Source organism: Acomys minous (assembly GCF_964271855.1).
Source record: "Acomys minous genome assembly, chromosome: 11".
Classification (NCBI taxonomy): Eukaryota; Metazoa; Chordata; class Mammalia; order Rodentia; family Muridae; genus Acomys; species Acomys minous.
The window spans coordinates 48,374,319-48,392,788 of NC_140492.1; the positions used below are offsets into that span (position 1 = coordinate 48,374,319).

General features: G+C 39.3%; 1 protein-coding gene across 6 annotated transcripts in view; it reads left to right on the forward strand.

Annotated features, from left to right (window-relative positions):
• The window catches only part of ATP6V1A (ATPase H+ transporting V1 subunit A), a 57,465-nt gene that overhangs the window by 16,802 nt on the left and 22,193 nt on the right, over positions 1-18,470 (forward strand). For 3 of the 6 annotated variants that reach the window (XM_084801089.1, XM_084801090.1, XM_084801087.1), the window contains exons 2-6: positions 8,471-8,566; positions 10,821-10,949; positions 14,078-14,292; positions 14,542-14,679; positions 16,135-16,286. In XM_084801089.1, coding sequence (XP_084657215.1) covers positions 8,485-8,566; positions 10,821-10,949; positions 14,078-14,292; positions 14,542-14,679; positions 16,135-16,286 — 716 coding nt within the window. In that variant the 5' untranslated portion in view covers positions 8,471-8,484. Of the gene's footprint in view, positions 1-7,613; positions 7,694-8,470; positions 8,567-10,820; positions 10,950-14,077; positions 14,293-14,541; positions 14,680-16,134; positions 16,287-18,470 lie in introns of all 6 variants that reach the window. The other 3 variants (XM_084801086.1, XM_084801085.1, XM_084801088.1) reach the window with 2 other exon arrangements.

Here is an 18,470-nt window from a genome sequence, read left to right on the forward strand (position 1 = left end):
TATGGTAGTAAAAAGAATTGGTTTTTAGGAAAAAAGACATTACTAGGTATAGTACACTAACCAGTAGCGATTTGGGATCTGTGTTATAAAATAGAAATGGGACAGCAGGCCGCTAGTGTTACTTGTCACTGCAGTGTTCTGCAGTGTGTGTGGGAGAGAGACCGATGACTCACTAGTCAGATAGATGGTTGCTGTGCTGCCTTCTGGAGTTTTCCTTTTCTTTTTCCACAAATATGAGCGAGGCTATGGTTTAGGATTAAGGAAATGTGAGTTGTAGATTGTGTTTGCTTTTTATCCTTAAGTAAAGTAGGAGTCCAGTAGCTAAAGATACATTTTAATATAATCATTGAGTTGGGGTCTTTAAGACTGTAGCTATGTGTGCCACAGCTTCTTCATGACTGGGCTGGGCTGCTGGAATTCTAACCCAAGGACTGCAGCCTGCTTAGCAGGTGCTTTCTTACTGAGTGATGATGTCTCCAGCACTGCTTATCCCTTGATTTCTTTTTTTATTTAATTGAGAACAGAAAGGGTAACTGTGTAAGGAAGGAGTTTCGAGCAGCATCAAACTGCTCTTGGACCTTCTATTGTGAAGACTTGGAAAAAGATTAACTCTTTAAAAAAAAAAAAGATTTATCTATTTAATGTATGAGTGCACATGTATACTTGCATGCCAGAAGAGGACATCAGATCACATTATAGTTGGTTGTGAGCCACCATGCGGTTGCTGGGAGTTGAACTCAGGACCTAGAAGAGCAGACAGTGCTCTTAACTGCTGAGCCATCTCTCTAGCCCCAAGATTAACTCTTAATATATTATGACTTAATGTTTCTATTGAAAATGCTTTGTTTAACATTTAAATTATTATATTTTTAAGTATGTTGTGGGGGGATCTTTGTACACATGTGTGCCCAAAGTGTATGTGTGTTCAGGAGGCCAGAGGCTTTAGATCCCCTTGGAGTTACAGGGGTTAGGAGTCACTTAACATGGGTGCTGGGCACAAAAATAGACTCCACTACAAGAGCAGACTGCTCTCTTGACAGCTCAGGCACCTCTCCAGCCATAGCATAACATCTTTAAACACTTGCTGTTTGCTGGCCAGTGGTGGCACACACCTTAATTTCAACACTTGGGAGGCAGAGGCAGGCAGATCTCTGTGAGTTCAAGGCCAGCCTGGTCTACAGAATGAGTTCCAGGAGAGCCAGAGCTGCACAGAGAAACCCTGCCTCCAAAAACCAAAACAACTAAAAAAAACCCTGCTGTTTGACATTGATGATGAATATTTAAAGTGTAGAAAGATTTTAGTGGGGCATTTCTATTTTGACTGGTTTTATATATAATAAGGAAAAATTGCTAACAAAGTCATATTGAGACAGTGTTTATCAAACTGCTATATGCTCAGCTCTATTCACTTATCAGATTACTATAATATGTGTCTACCTGATGAGAATTTTTTAGTTTACTTAACCACTTTCATATTATTCATATAAAATGTCTTGGCAAAGCTGATATAGAAGTCAGAAAAAAAGAACAAGATTACAGATCTGAGATGAGAGAGCTTTTGTGATATTCTCAAGTAACTGTTATAATAGAGAATATTGTCTTTATCAAATAGAATTATTTCAATGCAAGTACTAGAAATAAACATAATAAATTAAGGATCCAGGAGAGTATAAATAAAAAAAGAGCGTAGGGTTTGAGGCCAACTGCCTTTGATCAAGTCCTGTATTTACGACTTGGTATTTTTTTCAATTGGTTAAAGTTAGACTTTCCACTCTTAATTTGTTATTTGCAAACCGTTCACTTAGTGCTTATGTTCTTCACACATTTTCTTCAGACATATACAATAAATGAGATTTTTTTCTTTTAGATATTAGAAGTGCTGTGAAGAAAATCAAGGGAAGAGAAATGAGAATGCTAGACATGGTAGCACATGCCTTCAGTTCCGGCATTCAGGAGGCAGAGGCAGACAGATTTCTGTGACTTGCAGGGCAGTCTGCTATACATAGCAAGTTCTAGCCAGGGTTACATTATAAAACCAGGTCTCAAAAATTAAGAGAATTGAAAATGAGTATAGGAGGAGGGAGACAGTGTTATGGGAATGCATGTTAGGGTGGACACATTGAGCAGATACAAGAGAGAAGACATGGACAGTGGAAAGATGAAAGGTCGGGCTTGGTTGCATAAGCACAGCACATAGAGCTGTTTATCTTGCCACTTAAGGGTGTACACTTTAGAAGTGTACAAAAGTGCCTGTAATTTGGCAATTTAAAAACTCATTTTCATAATCAAACTAATTTATCCTAAAGGGTGTGGTAAGAGCTTTTTAGGGGGATGTGTCTATAATATTTCCCCTTATATCCTATAACATAGTAGAGAGGGCTAGCTTGCTCACAATCATATTTTTCTCCTGTTTATATTGGTCTTAAAATGTTTTAGATTTATTTTGTTTGCATGTATGTATGTATGTATGTGCTCCACATGCATGCCTGTGGTCAGAGGAGACACTGGATCCCCAGGAACTGAAGTTATAGTAGTTGTGAGCCAACATGTGGATGCTAGAAACTTAACACAGGTAAGAGCAACACGTGCTCTAAATCACCGAACCATTTCTTCAGCAGTTACTTTGTTTTGTTTTGTTTTTTTAAGAGTAGAGTTGATGCCATGCGTGCTAGTGCTCGCCTGTAATCCCAGCACTCAGGGAGGCAGAGGCAGGCAGATCTCTGTGAATTTGAGGCCAGCCTGGTCTACAAAGAGATCCAGGACATCCAGGGCTACACAGAGAAACCCTGTCCCCAACATTCCCCCTTCCCCGCCCCCAAAGACTCATCTTGATTTGCTGTTTTAAGAGTGTTTGTCAGATGAAAACAAAGGTGTGCATCTGGTAACAAGTCGTCTAGAGGTTAATAATTTGTAGTGTTATCACTTAGGCTTTTGATTCTTTTACTATCTCCATGTTCTTGCTTCTAATGCTTAATATGGGCCTCAAACATTTTTAAAAACAGAGGAAGATGGATCTCTGTGAGTTTGAAGCTAGTATAATCTACATATTAAAAAAAATAGGTCACCAAAATTCGCATGGTGATTATACTTAACCAGCTGACTGATAAATCTGTAAGGCAGCTGACACCCGAACAAATCCATTTGATTGCTTTCCATTAATCATTGTCACATGTATAAGGAGGACCCAGAATATTAATACCTGTCATTCCAAGTTCAAGTCCCTCTCTGCCCCTCGGGGTTTCTGGGGCCTTCACACACCAAGCTGGGAAGAATGAAGTGGAGTCCAGAATGTGTGGGGTCACCTAGCCTGTGTGCCCCACAAATATCTGTTTTAAAAATTACAAAAGGTCCTGTTTGGCCGTGTGAAGTCTTTAGAAGGCCTTTCTATAGCCCTGGACAGCTGACCTGTGCATAGCAAAGCGTTGCTCTATGGTCCTGTTTGTCTCAGTGTTGGCTCCACCTCCCGTAACCACTCTTCACTTATATTCACTTTGCATTCTTCCAAAATCAGCCTGTGCTGCTGCTGAGAACATACGCATCTCCTATTTTTAACTGGCTAGCTGACTAGCTTTTTTCTTACTGTGCCAGAAGATGACTAAAACAAAGATTGGGTATTACACCATGTTTTCTGCCTGTAATACAGATACTTAAAATTCCATTTTGTTTCAGTAAATAAAATTATAATAAATTATACGACATAATTTTTTTTTAAAAAACTAGCCAGGTAATTATGTTTTGCTCAAATAATAGAAAGATAAGACTATATTTAAGAGCCTGGAAAAATGGTTCTGTGAATGTAAGTATTTGTTACTATTGCAGATGATCTGGGTTCGGTTTTTAGCGCCCACATGGTGGCTTACAACCATCTTTAACTCTAGTTCCAGAGGCTCTGATGTACTCTTCTGAGCTCTGTGTTCATCAGGCATGCATGTGGCATACATACATACATACATGAAGGCCAACCACTCATCTGCATTAAAAAGAAACTAAAAATCATAGCTGTGCCCTTCTTTCATTCTAACCCTCAGGCAGAGGCAGGTGATCTCTTTGAACTTGAGCCAGCATGCTCTACATCGTGAGTTCTGCATCAACCAGGACTCCATAGTGAGACCCTGTCTTGGAGGGATGGGATGGGGGTTGGAGAGCTATAGTTCAGTGGTTCACAGAGGACAACCCACTGTAACTCCAGCTCCAGGAGGCCGGAGCCCCTGACCACTCTAACCTGCCTTCACAGGCACCTGCACACACACACACCACTAAAATAATGAAAATAAGTCTTATTGAAGAAGTAGAAGCATGCTGGACGTGGTGGCGCACGCCTTTAATCCCAGCACTTGAGAGGCAGAGGCAGGCGGATCGCTGTGAGTTCGAGGCCAGCCTGGTCTACAAAGTTAGTCTAGGACAGCCAAGGCTACACAGAAACCCTGTCTTGAAAAACCAAAAAAGAAAAGAAAAAAAGAAGTAGGAGCAGATGCTGTTATTTTAGACATACTTTTTAGAAATTAGGCAATCTTGGCTTGGATTAATGAAATTAAGTTACTCTCCATATCCTGTTTTCTCTGGCAGACCAGTGACATGTCTGTCTTACCACAGCCCTGTTTGATTCTATGGATGAAATTACAGTTTACCAATTTAAACACTTTTCAGCTTAATGCCTTGGTTTCTGTCTTCCAAAACAAAGAGGCATCCAGGTTACCTGACATAATATTCTTTAGTACTTATATAATATTTAAAGCATTTTTTATTTCTGTCCATTTTAAAATCAGTTAGTACAGATATGATAAAGTACTTCCTAAAAGGGTAGTTGAAGAAGTGAGGGACCCTTAAAAAGACTGCATTTGAGCAAGGAGCAACATTGGGCACTCAGGAGGATGGACAGGAAAGCATGCATACCCATTGTGAAAGAAGTAAATGGCTTTCACAAAATTGAAATACAATTCAAGTAGTATTGCTAATGGAGTGTTGTGAGCATTTCTTATTTTGCAACTAATGTTTTTATCAAATCTGTAATTAAATCATAATTCTTGAATAAATGGTAGCGTGATTCTTGTTTTCAATGTAAAGATAGGCGATTTTGATTTGTCTTAGGTTTTCCTGCAGCATATCATTAGAGGAACCTAATGTGATCCCATGCAGCTGACTCAGGGTCTCACGCTGTTTCCGCTTTACTGGGCAGATGATCATGTATCACAGACACATACAGGGAATACCCACACTGGGGAAGAACTTAGTCTGCTGATGACTTCAGTACCGTGCTTACTGCTTTGAAGGTGTTCACACCACGCGCTTGCAGGACCCCATAGAGCTCAGAAAAGGCATTAGATGCCCTGGATCTGGATTGAAGACAGTTGAGAGCTATCATGTAGGTGCCGGGAACTGATCTCAGCTCCTCTGTAAGAGCAGTAAATGCTAACCACTGAGCAGTCTCTCCAGCCCCTGAAGAAATTTTTTTTAATGTGTGTACCTGTATGTATATTGGGTACCTGTGGAGGCCAAAAGAGGATATTAGGTCTCCTTGATTTTTTTTTTTTTAATCTTTCATTATCTGGTAGTTTCTAGAAAATCTTGTTCTCAGAGCTGGGAAGATAGCTCAGTTGCTAAGTGCTGTGGTGTGAGCATGAGGGCTTGTATTCAGTTCTCAGCGCCCGCCCACTAAAAAGTCAGGCGTGGCAGCATGTGCTTTCACAGGTGGAGACGGGCGGGCGCCTGTGGCTCACTGGTTAGGCAGCCTAGCAAAGTTCAGTCAAAGACTGTTTCTCAGAGAAGTGTGTGGACAGCTCCTGAGGAGTAACGCCCAAGATTCACCAGCGTCTACACACAGCTTCTTGATATTTTGGCTAAAGGACGACAAACTGTGTCTGTGTGGTATGTGATCCTCTACCATCTCCAAAAATACCAGAACTCACTCCTCAGCGTTGCCACCCTCAGCAAAGCTCAGGAGCCGGCTTTCCTAGCTGCGTTCTTCTGGACTCCACTGTCCTCAAAACGTGCTCTCCAGCTACCTTTTTGGTATATGTACTTTATCCATATTGGTCTACACTTCACCCACGGTCCCCACAGCAGAATCAGCTTCTCTTTTGATCCCAATACAGTGTTTATACCTTAACTGAGCACTTGAGCACTTAAATCACCTTTCTGTGTAGTCCAGTTGGTTAAATCAGCAAAAGTTCCTTGAAAATAGAAAATAGTCACATGTTTTAGTTGCAGCTTTTATTTTCTAACTCTACCACAGGACCTTTCCCTTGGGAGGACCGCAGGAAACACCCAGTCCATACAAGTCCGCTGACAGGCACACCTTAACCAGCGCTGTCCCTACGTGCAGTCTTTCCCCTGACTTAATGGGTTAGAGCAACAGAACACCGTTCCGCCTTCAATCTTCCCTTATTTTCTTTTGTTCACAGGATGAAGTGTATTTGTTTCCTTGACATTCAGGTAGAGACCCATAAATTAATATCATGTATCTTAGCATACTTATTCCCTATTGTTGCCCTAACATAAGCTTTTATACCAACCAGGCAGGTCTGTTTGCTATTCCTAATATTTTACTGCCATTCTTCTATTGTTGACCCTTCTGGGGTGCCTTTGTCACTCAGCCCTTCCTAGACTGTGCAATACTGCCTGACCTTCAAGATGGCTTCATTTAAACACTGTAGTCTTTGAATGTTTACTAAATGTATGTGACTTGGCACTTTATTGCTAAATGATTTAAGACTAAATTTGTGGTTGATTGGGGATATTATTTAGCTTTTCACGATGCAAGTATTTGTTCCAGCACCCTAATATAGTCATTAACAATTACTAAGTTAAATCAACAGCCCAAAATAAACTTTTACCTCTAGAGTTTGTCATCGGTTTTCCTTTTTGGTTGTTTTTATGTGGGTTGTTTGTTTTGGTTTTTCTTTTTAGGTACTCTTTCTCCCCACCACCCGTGTGTGTGTGTGTGTGTGTGTGTGTGTGTGTGTGTGGTGTGCATGTGTGCGTAGGTGTAGCTGTGTAGTACAGGCTGGTGTGGATTTTGCTTTTCAGTCAAGGCTGGCTTCAAACTTCCTGACAGACCTCCTGACTCAGCTTTCCAGGGTCTGGGGGTACAAGTATGAGTCACCAGGCCAGGCTTCTGGTGGGCAGATGTGGGCAGTTGACTGTTAGAGTGTTCAGATTATACATATCTAAAGGTATAGAGGTTAAACTCAATTTTCTTTTTTTTTAATATTTACTTATTTTTATTTTATGTATGTGAGTATTTGCTTGCATTGTGTGCATGCCTGGTCCTTGAGGCCAATAGAGGATGTCAACCCCACCCTAGAACTGGCGTTACTAACACTTGTGAGCCACCATGTGGGTGCTGAATTGAACCTGGTCCTTGGCAGGAGCAAGTGATCTTAATCACTAAACCCTCTTTCAAACTCCTGAACTAAAATTTCCTAACTGCTTCTGTGTTCTGCTAAAAGAAGAAAAAAAGGGAAGATGCCCCCAGGCAATTTTTAAAGACAGATTTTAATATAAAATATGGTTTGTTACACTATAAAAAGTTCTATGATAAAATAAATAAATAAATAAAACAGGTGGGGTTGGAAAGATGACATGCTGCTTACAAGCATTTGTTCCTCTTTCAGAAGACCTGGGTGGCTCCCAACCGTCAGTGCCTCCAGTTGCAGGGGATCGGACACTCTTCTCTGGCCTCTGCAGGTACCAGGTATGCATGTAGTACACATACATGCATTAAGGCAAAACACTTATAAAATTTAAAAACATGAATAAAGCATTAAGAATACTTCATTTAAAGAAGGGGCCCTAATGTCACAATTTAAATTGATGCTTAGAGCAGCTACATGAAGAAGGTGGCCTTTGAATGGAGGTTCTGGCCTAGGTAACCCAGCAGAAAAGTTTTTCAGAGAAAGCAAACAGCCTTCACAAAGCTTTTAGGCTTCAAGGAATAATTCAGAGTAGTTGGAGAGGAAGTCGTAAATAATGGGTGAGGATATGTGTATTAAAGGGCTGGATAAATCATTGGAAATTTCTAGTAGTTTTTTTATGGAATATGAAATGTAAATAGGCAATTTAGTTATTATAATGGTGGCTTATCCAAAATTAATGTACTTTTAACTAAATCTTAAGAACTTTATCCAAGGCAGCCATGGTTACAAGGAGAAACCCTGTCTTGAAAACTCAAAAAAAGGAAAAGGGAATTTTATATTAAGCCAGGTGGTGATGGTACATGCCTTTAATCCCAGCACTCAGGAGGCAGATGCAGACAAATCTCTGAGTTTGAGGCCAGCCTGGTCTACAGAGTGCGTTACAGGACAGCCATGGCTACAGAGAAAAACACTATCTCAAAAATTAGGGGTGTGTGTGTGTGTGTGTGTAATGTTTTATATTATTCTGAAATGGTATTGTAACTTGAGAATATACCACCTATGCTAGTTTTGTTTTAGAGTTTGTAATTATGACTTTCTTTCTTTCTTTGCCTTAGGTAAAATTAACACAATGGATTTCTCCAAGCTACCCAAAATACGTGATGAAGATAAGGAAAGCACATTTGGCTATGTACATGGAGTCTCAGGCCCTGGTGAGTAATATGTAGTGGTCATCTAAGAGCGAGGATGCCTCACTGTGGTCAGCGTCTTTTCTAGGTACCTTGGGGAAAAACACAAGTTTCTGCTGATCCACAAAAGTGGTTTGTTACCTTAAGATCTCATTGTGGTTATAAGAGAGATGAATATAGCCATCATAATGGTTCATCAAGCACCAGTCATGTACATTTGATGGTCTGTCATTGAGATGCTGCTTTGTGATAACATGTTTTCTAGGTGGTAAAAAAAAAAAAAAAAAAAAAAAAAATATATATATATATATATATATATATACACACACATATATATATTTAATTTTTTTTGTTACATTTGAAATTTAAAAGCTTTAAGGTTTATAGTATAAATTACTCTAACAATTTGATTTGAACTTAATCAAATCGCACAGTAATGTTACCTGTTCCTCTGTGTTTATACATCTACCTGAATGACTGACTGTTCCAGGGATCACAGCTGACTACGTGAGAGAAGTCTGATGACCTGATACTGAGAAGAGAAATTTCATGCTATAGTTTTTGTCTTGTTTTAATTATAGTGAAGATGGTGATACCATTTTTGGTGTTTATGCAAATGATGCAAATGAGGGGTTGAATTAGTGTATTCCTCTTTTTCCAAGAACTAAATGGGCTCTAGCTCACTGGCAAGAAGAATAAACCTTTAACTCTTTTTTTTTTTAATTTCTTTTGTGAACACAGAAATAATTTCCTCATAATGATATAGGACAGATATAATAAACATGAGAACTTTTAGGGAAAAAAAGCAAAGGAGAAACATCAGAAAGCTTAGTTAAACCGGTTATGTGGAAATGTGCAGTGTACTGATTTTTAATTTGTAAGTACTGCTTCCCCCGCCCCCCCCCAGACAGGGTTTCTCTGTGTAGCCTTGGCTGTCCGCTGTCCTGAAACTTACTCTGAGACCAGGCTGGCCTCGAACTCAAACATCTGCCAGTCTTTGCCTCCCAATGCTGAGATTAAAGGCATGCACCACCACTACCCCTCAGCTCTAAGTACTTCTTAATAGAGAAATGATATTCTTTGGGACTTATGAAATAGGATTTTTAAACTTATTATCTGATGTTTCAAGGCATCTTAATTCTTTATTTAGATATAGCAGTAAATAAGAAATTAACAAACCTTAAGTTTTAAAGCAGATTAATTAAACATGCTTCTCCACTGCACTAATCTCTGTTATATAGTTGTGTCACAGGCTAAGTAGTAAGAATGGGCTCATTCTTACACACTTCTACAAATGTGACACCTTTCTTTCACTTTCAGAAAAATAACTTTTGCTTGCTAGACCACATGGTCCAAAATTCCAAGTTCAATTCTGGCTCTAGCTTGTGGGAAAAAAATTAAAATTAAAGTCCTTTCTTATTTGAAAGTTCATACAGTGTGGTAGCTGGTTATAAACACCCTATGGTTTAAGAAAAGGAGGTGCATATGCGCGTATTGGGGTGGGGTATTGTTTTGCAACAAGATAGCTGTGCTGGCCTTGAACTCACTATATATAGGCTAGGCTGGCCTTGAGCTCTCTATATGTAGCCTAGGCTGGCCTTGTACTTGCTATATGTAGCCTAGGCTGGCCTTGAGCTTTCAATAGATAATCAAATCTGACCTTAAACTATGAACCTCCTGTCTCTGCTTCTCAAATGCTAAAGTTGCACATGTGTACCATCTGGCTATCTATAGGGTTTTTGTTTGCTTGTTTGTTTGTTTATTTGTTTGTTTGCTCTAGAATTACCAGTTTATTGAAGGTCCACAGCCAAGGAAACTTTAGAACCACAGGTTTAAAATCATAAAAAGTAAAAATCTTGCCTTACTGTTATCTTTCAAGAGATAAAAAGCACAAGAAACTGATAATTACTGTATAACATTCTAAACCTCTTCATTGCAGTGCAAGGTTTTTACTTGTTTTTTATGTTCCAAAACAGTTCATTGCATGCATTAAAGTCACTTGGGTTGTTTAGAATGTACTTCATACTACAAGAGTTTTCATGTGCTTGAAATAGGTTGCTTTTGTTGCATTAATTAATAACTTTAGCAAGTTTATTTTGTTTTCTTCTTTGCATCATTTACTAAAAATTAGTCTTTATATGAAACTGTAAAGGTTATTCTATAGTGGCAGGTTTTCTTCTTTATGAATAAGTGATTAGTATGCTACTGGGTTTATTAGCTATTGAAACTAACTAATTATTCACAGAACTTTGGATCAACAGTCTCTTTTTCTTTATAGTGGTTACAGCCTGTGACATGGCAGGTGCAGCCATGTATGAGCTGGTGAGAGTGGGTCACAGCGAGCTGGTTGGAGAGATTATTCGATTGGAAGGTGACATGGCTACCATTCAGGTGTATGAAGAAACTTGTATCCTTTTCTGGTCAATTTCCTGCCACCTTCTGTGTGTCAGGGTTTAAGGATTTAAGCCAAAAATAGAAGCAATAATAACTAGTGATGGTGCGTGACATGTACATGTCATAGAGGAATATACTGAAGGGAGAGCTACTGGGAATTAGGGCCCTTAGTTAAGAAATTAGAATTACATTCTGAATTTTCATTCCTCTTAAAACCTAGTGTCACCAACTTAAAGTAACTCAGTTGGAAATTTGTTTAGAAGATTTCATATTGCAGAAGAAAGAATAAATGGAATAATAAATCTGGTTTATGTGGTTAAAATTACCCAACCATGATTTTTGTTTAAAATAGTAAATACCGGCACTGGAGAGATGGCTCAGAGGTTAAAAGCACTGACTGCTCTTCCAGAGGCCCTGAGTTCAATTCCCAGCAACTTCATGGTGGCTCACAGCCATCTATGATATGATCTGATGCCTTCCTCTGGTGTACATGCAGGCAGAGCACTGCATACATACTAATAAATAAATAAATCTTTTAAAAAAATAAATACAGGTCCTTCATCGTTCTCGTTTTTGTTGTTGTTGCTGTTTTTTGAGACAGGGTTTCTCTGTGTAGCCTTGGCTGTCCTAGACTCACTTTGAGGGCAGGCTGGCCTCGAACTCACAGCGTTCCGCCTGCCTCTGCCTTCCAAGTGCTAGGATTAAAGGCATGTGCCACCATGCCCAGCTTATTCTCAATTTTTAATGAATAATATATTACATTACAGCTTTGACATCAAGAAATCTTTAATGTTGAGTTGCTGCAATATTAACTTTTAAGCATAATACCTATTTCCAATTTTCTATGAAAAACAGAGGAGGGGCTTACAAGATAACTTAGCGTGTAAAGGTGCTTGACACCAAGCCCAGCAAGGTGAGGCTGATCCTTGGAACTCATGGAAAGCTGGAAGGACAAAACTGATGGGACAAAGTTGTCCTTTCCTCCCCGTGCCTGCGCTCATGTACACAGAATAAACTAATGCTAAAAGTTTATTTTCATGCTTGGAGGTTACTGGCTTCCTTGTGTGAATAGTAGGTGCCAATGTAAAATGAAGTCATCTAAAGTTAGAGGTCTTTGTGTGTTCATGTATGTACAGAGGAGGACACATGGGTGAAGGCCTGAAGACCATCTCCAGTGCCATTCAACATGGTATTTGAGATGAGTTCTCATTTCACGTGGAGTGTGCCAAATTGGCTAGACTAGGGACTATCCAGCCCCAAGAATCTGACTCAGGCTACCCACAGCAGAGACTGGAAGAGCATGCTCTCCTCCTGCCACCACCCCAGACAGGGTTTCTCTGTGTAGCTTTGGCTGTCCTGGACTCGCTTTGTTGACCAGGCTGGCCTCGAACTCACAGAGATCCCGGCCTCTGTCTCCCCGAGTGCTGGGATTAAAGGTGTGCACCACTATGCGTGGCTTAAAAATATGCCTTTTAACATGGTTTCTGGAGATTGACTTTACATCTTCATGCTTGCAAGGCTATCATTCCAGCCCCAAGTTAGAGGCCTCTGGAGGCATGAAATCATGGCTAAAAATCCAGTTTGGGGCATGTATGTGTGGGTTTTTATATTTATACACACACACACACACACACACACACACACACACACACACACACACACACACACACACCTCTATCTGCTATCTAGTCACTTGACAAATAGGTGGAAATTAAGCACAGAACCTCATACATGCAGGCACACATTCTATACTGAGTTGTAGACTCTCTTTTCACATGGTTTGTAGACTTAAAGTTAAGGAAAATATACGCAGTGACAACATTCCCTACATTTCTTGACCTCTATCTGGATGATTTCAAGACACAAATAACCACTTTGATTAGTTACTTAAAATTATTGTGTATCCTTCTGTACTTCTAGGTTTGTCTTAGCATATAAAATAATGGGTTTCATTAAGGCATATATGTATATATCAATCATTCAGTTTGTTCTAATTTAAGTCATGTATCTTAGCAAAAAAAAAATACATATTTGTCCTTTCATCCCACAAGATAGCATATTATATAAACCATGCTGTGCCTGTCGGCCATTTTAACATATTTGGATTACAGAAGATGAAGATAATGTGACAAATAAAGTAAAACGTTAATGATGCAATCTTGACACACACAGGAGTGTTTTTTGAGAAATTCTTTGAACTTTGTTGTTTTTGTTTTTCGAGACAGTTTTCTCTATGTAGCCTTGACTGTCCTGGACTTACTTTATAGACCAGGCTGGACTTGAGCTCACAGAGATCCACCTGCCTCTGCCTCGCTGAGTGCTTGGATTACAGGCATACATTATTTTTGAAAGATAGTCCTAAATTAACCTCAATGAAAGTTTTATTGATTGCGCTGTGAACAAATACTATAAAACAGGGTGTTTCACTGTTTCTGCTCACTTTAGGCCTTATCTTCTCTTTCTAAAATGTTTTCTTAGTTCTCAATTTTTAAAAACGTTTTTGTCTAGGTACCAGTATTCTTTATAGAAGACAGCCATTTTTCAGTAGATTGTTCAAAATCATGAATAATGAGAGGCTTTTGCCAAACTATGCAGAGGCATTTGGGCAGCTGCAGCTGCTGCGGACTCAGGCAGTTCCCAGGTCACTGAAAAATTGTGAAGTTCACACCAGATTATTAGACACTTGATCATGACTCGCCACTTAGAGTATTTTGTTGTATTATGCTCTTGTCAATGGCATCGTGAATGTTTGCGAAGTTGAGCTAAAATCCAAGGAGGTAGAAATAAGTATGCAGTAGGCTTCCAGTCTCACTGAAAGTTCCAAAAAGTGCATACGCCCTTTATTTAGGACTGAAAGTGATTCATTTTGTTGTCACTTTACACATGGTTCTTTCATTGATATGTAGTTGTTAGGATATACACATTTATTAAACCTTTGGATGTGATTATTTAATAACTAGAAGTGTTAGGCATATCTTTTGTCCTTGGACATGGCAAAATATTACTGAACTATCAAAGATCTGGAAAACCTTGGGAATTTATTTTTATCTTCTTATGTGTCATTTCCCCTTTAAACTGATATATCCTATTAATAGTATCTTCAAACTTGTGTTTTACATTTTCCTCAACCGCTCTTTCTAGCTGGTGTCTCTGTTGGAGATCCTGTACTCCGCACTGGCAAGCCTCTCTCAGTAGAGCTTGGTCCTGGCATTATGGGAGCTATTTTTGACGGTATTCAGAGACCTCTATCGGATATTAGCAGTCAGACCCAAAGTATCTACATCCCCAGAGGAGTAAATGTGTCTGCTCTTAGCAGAGACATCAAATGGGAGTTTACACCCAGCAAAAATCTACGGGTATGTCTGTGTAACCAGGAATCCCTAAAACTGGTAAAGGAATATGAGATGTGTATTTAAGGAACTGTTTTGTAGTCTTAATTCAAATAAACATGAACCATGGATATACTGTCTAATTTTAATGTACTTACTGGACGATAGAACTAGTGCTTTATTCATAAATTGGGCAAGTGATTTAAATTACAGAAGAATGGTAAGGCTACTTGGGATTCTTGAGCATTAAGGAGTGTGCCTGTGTTTGTTCCTTAGGTTGGTAGTCATATCACTGGTGGGGATATTTACGGGATTGTCAATGAGAACTCACTCATCAGACACAAGATCATGTTACCCCCACGCAACAGAGGAAGCGTGACTTACATTGCACCTCCTGGGCATTATGACGCCTCTGTAAGTACCACCTGGGCTTTCTGCTAAATAGCAGCCTGATCATATATGACAGTTACCAGTTTAGTCCCCTGAAATCATACAAGCATTTCTAATATGTAGGGTTTGGGTGACTTCTACTTTGTTTGTTTGTTTGTTTGTTTACTTATTTTTCTGATGTTGGGAACAGGTCCAGAGCCTCACACATGCTATGTAATCACTCCACCCCTGACCTGTGTAATTTTTAAGGGTAATTTTGTTTTGACCTGGACTTGAGACTACAAAAGCATAGTATATCTTTTTTAAAAGAAGTATGGCATTTTCCTCTCCACTAATGGATTTGCCTAAGTCTCATATTCATTAGAATTAGAATAGACTTGATTTTAACTGTCAATCAGTATTTACATAGTTGATATAGTGATTGTGTGAATTCTTACTTTAAGGCACTATTTGTAACTTAGTTTATTAATTTTTTGTTTTTGTTTTTGTTTTTCAAGACAAGGTTTCTCTGTGTATCCCTGGCTGTCCTGGACTCACTTTGTAGATCAAGCTGGCCTCAAACTCACAGAGATCCGCTTGCCTCTGTCTCCCGAATGCTGGGATTAAATGCATGCACATTTATTAATTTTTATTTATAGTCACACTATGTCATATACAATAGATTCCTAGAAGTCTTTGAATCTAAAGATAACTTTATTGAGAAGGCCGTGATAATATGTAATGTCCCTCTAATAAGACAGAATAAGCTGTTTTCCAAAAAGTATTTACAGAAGTAAGTGTGTATTTTACAACATAGAGGACACATGTTGATTTGGGATTCTGGAACAGCTGTCTAGATTTGTTCACTAGCTTAGAGACTTGCTCATTCCAAGTGAAGGAATTGCCCTAGAGCAGACCGTTCATGTGTTAACCAAATTACGTGTTTCTCCTAAAATTTGGAGTTATCTGTGAATAGTTGAAACAGCCTCCATGTTCATCAATGCTGCCATATTATCACTTCCTTTAAAAAAACATTAATAAAAATTAAGTAAATATTTGTGGACTCTTAACGTGTACTTTTATTAAAGTAATATGATTATTATAATAAAATAGGATGAAATGTAAATGTAAACTTCCACTTTTCCCTAATCCAAGGAACATGTGTCCTCTAAGTCTTTTCTGTACTTGTATGTACAGTTTATGTTACTGTTTATTGTTTATGTTCTCCTTTCCCAAAGCCTTGTACCATACTTTTATTAATAAGATAGTAATGTATCCAGTATAAAAAGTATAACCATATGTAAAGACACATAGTGAAAACTATACATCTCTGTTCTTACTTATATGAAAGCACCGTTCTATCCACAAGAGGAACCTGAGGTTACTTATTTACGTTGTGGAAGAACAATTCACAGATTTTACCATTTTTACAATTCAACTGTTTGGGGTTTTTTGTTTTTGTATTTATTTATCTATTTTGCTTTATTTTGTTTTCTCCAGGATGTTGTTCTGGAGCTTGAATTTGAAGGTGTGAAGGAGAAGTTCAGCATGGTCCAAGTATGGCCTGTGCGCCAGGTTCGGCCCGTCACTGAGAAGCTGCCAGCCAATCACCCCTTGCTCACTGGCCAGAGGGTGCTTGATGCCCTTTTTCCGTAAGTTGGCTGTGACCCACCATTTGTCCTCTGTGCACTTAAAATGTTTTTAGATGTGAGTTCTTTGTATTTAATTCTGTGATAGGTTTTATCTATGGTAACAGTGGCAAATTAGTTACATCTGTTGCCAAAAATTAGGAGTCAAGGTTTTTTTTTTCCTCCACAGTCAGAAACAGCATTATTTTTTAAAAACTTACTGAAAAATAAAATTTCCAAAAGACTGTCTGTGACAGAACATATAACTGTCTTTCTTAAATTGTCCTAGAATTAGTAGACTGGTGTTACTATTGATTGTTAATTTCTAAAATCAAATGGACTCTGTATGCTGCCTACAATAATAATTTACTGTGTACTCTTTTCTGTTTTCTCTGCTCAGAAACATTCTGCTTTCTTTTGCTAGACATGGGGCTTCACTGTATGCTGTTGTATTTTCTACAATACATCATTTAATTTCCAGAAAAGACTGGTTTCTGCCTCAACCTTGCATCATTAAACTCATTTTTTTGTTTTGTTTTGTTTTGTTTTTTAAAAAAAAGCAGTCTCTTACCCTGGCTAAGCAGGCGCTCTGCCGCTGACCAAAGGCCCCAGTGTCCTGCACTGTCACTGAAGGCTCGTGCTCTTCAGAGCTGCTCCCACAGAGATCTCTATCCGTTGACTCCCTAGCAGGCCGCTGCCTCCTGTCTCTCTACTTTTTTATTCAGATTATACTCCACAGACTGATTCCCGTGAATACTTCCTTGTGGTACAATAAAACTTTGTATTCCATCAGACTACTCACCTGGCAAAATCCCAACTGTGAGTCCGTCCAGCTGTTGCCTTCTGCTTTGCACGTACCACTGAGAAAACTCAAAAGAGCCATGGAAATTGATTTCTGCCCCCACTGCTGTGTAGCAGTCCTTTTGCTTTCCCTGCTGTGGCTTTCTGCTCTTCTCAGCAGCTGTTTCATGCTTCTCTACATAGTTCAAATATTCAACTGCATCCGTGTTCCTTCCTCTTTCTCCGAGGCGACGACGATTGGCACTCCTTCCACCGCCCACCACCAGGGCACTTACCGCCCACGTTCCTTGTCTCTTCTTTCTCTCCCCTTGGGGAGCTTATCACATCTTGGCTCCTCAAGTATCCCTCCCTCTTCTGCCTCTTTTTGTAAGTGTCCTATCTAGTGAGGAAGAAGGAAGGGAAGAGGAGAAAAGGGTTTGTGTTGCCCTGTTCGTCCTTTCCACTTGTAACCACCCCTCCCTCACCTTCATGGCCAAGCTTGAAGAGTACACATGATGCCGCCACTTCTCCTCTAACTAACGCACGTCAGTTCTCTCTGCCCTGCCCTCAGCATCACTGTTCCCTTGAACTGGCCTCACCTATATCATCAGTTGCTCCCATACTTGATTAATTTAAGCAATAAATTTTTAATCCCTTACTACTTGGATTATTGCCTGGCCATGAAACCCTTGCTCTCCATTCACAACCCCCAGAAGCTTCACTATTACTTAAGTTCTCTCTCCTGTAACTACCCTTTGCCCCAAGTCCAAATCTTAGCTCTTTTAGGATGACATTACTCTTCTGACTTTATGGCTAGATATGAGTTTCCTAGGCCTTTTTCTACCCACTATGAAGGAGAGATGCTTCAAATGTAGCTTATAATTTTAATTCATGTGTTGTCTTTTCATGAGCAGACTTGTATAAGCAAGAATGTCATTAGTGCTATTATTTTTTTAATCTCGATGTTTTCATAAAGCTCTTCCTTGGGTGTCTTATGAAATACACTTTCACTTTCCATCTATTGTAAATGATAGGGATGGTTAATCATAATAAAATATTTGCTAATTTTTTTTTTATTCTATACCTTACATTGCCTGGGATGCCATGTGATTCATGCTAGCTTCCAATACATGGATGGTTCTACTGCCTCAGCCTCCCAAATGCCTGGACTACAGGTCGTTGCTGCTTTCTTCTTCTTCTTCTTTTTTAAGGCAGGCTGGATCTCTCTATGTGGACCTGGCTGTCCTGGAACTCACCCTGTAGCGTGAGCTGGCCTCAAACTCACAGAGATACACCTGCCTATACCTCCTGAGTGCTGAGATAAAAGGCTTGCAGCACCACACCTGGTTTACATCCACCATAAAACATAGGCTATTAGGCAGAAATGAGTTGCTAATAATTATGTCAATTATATTATATATGTATATG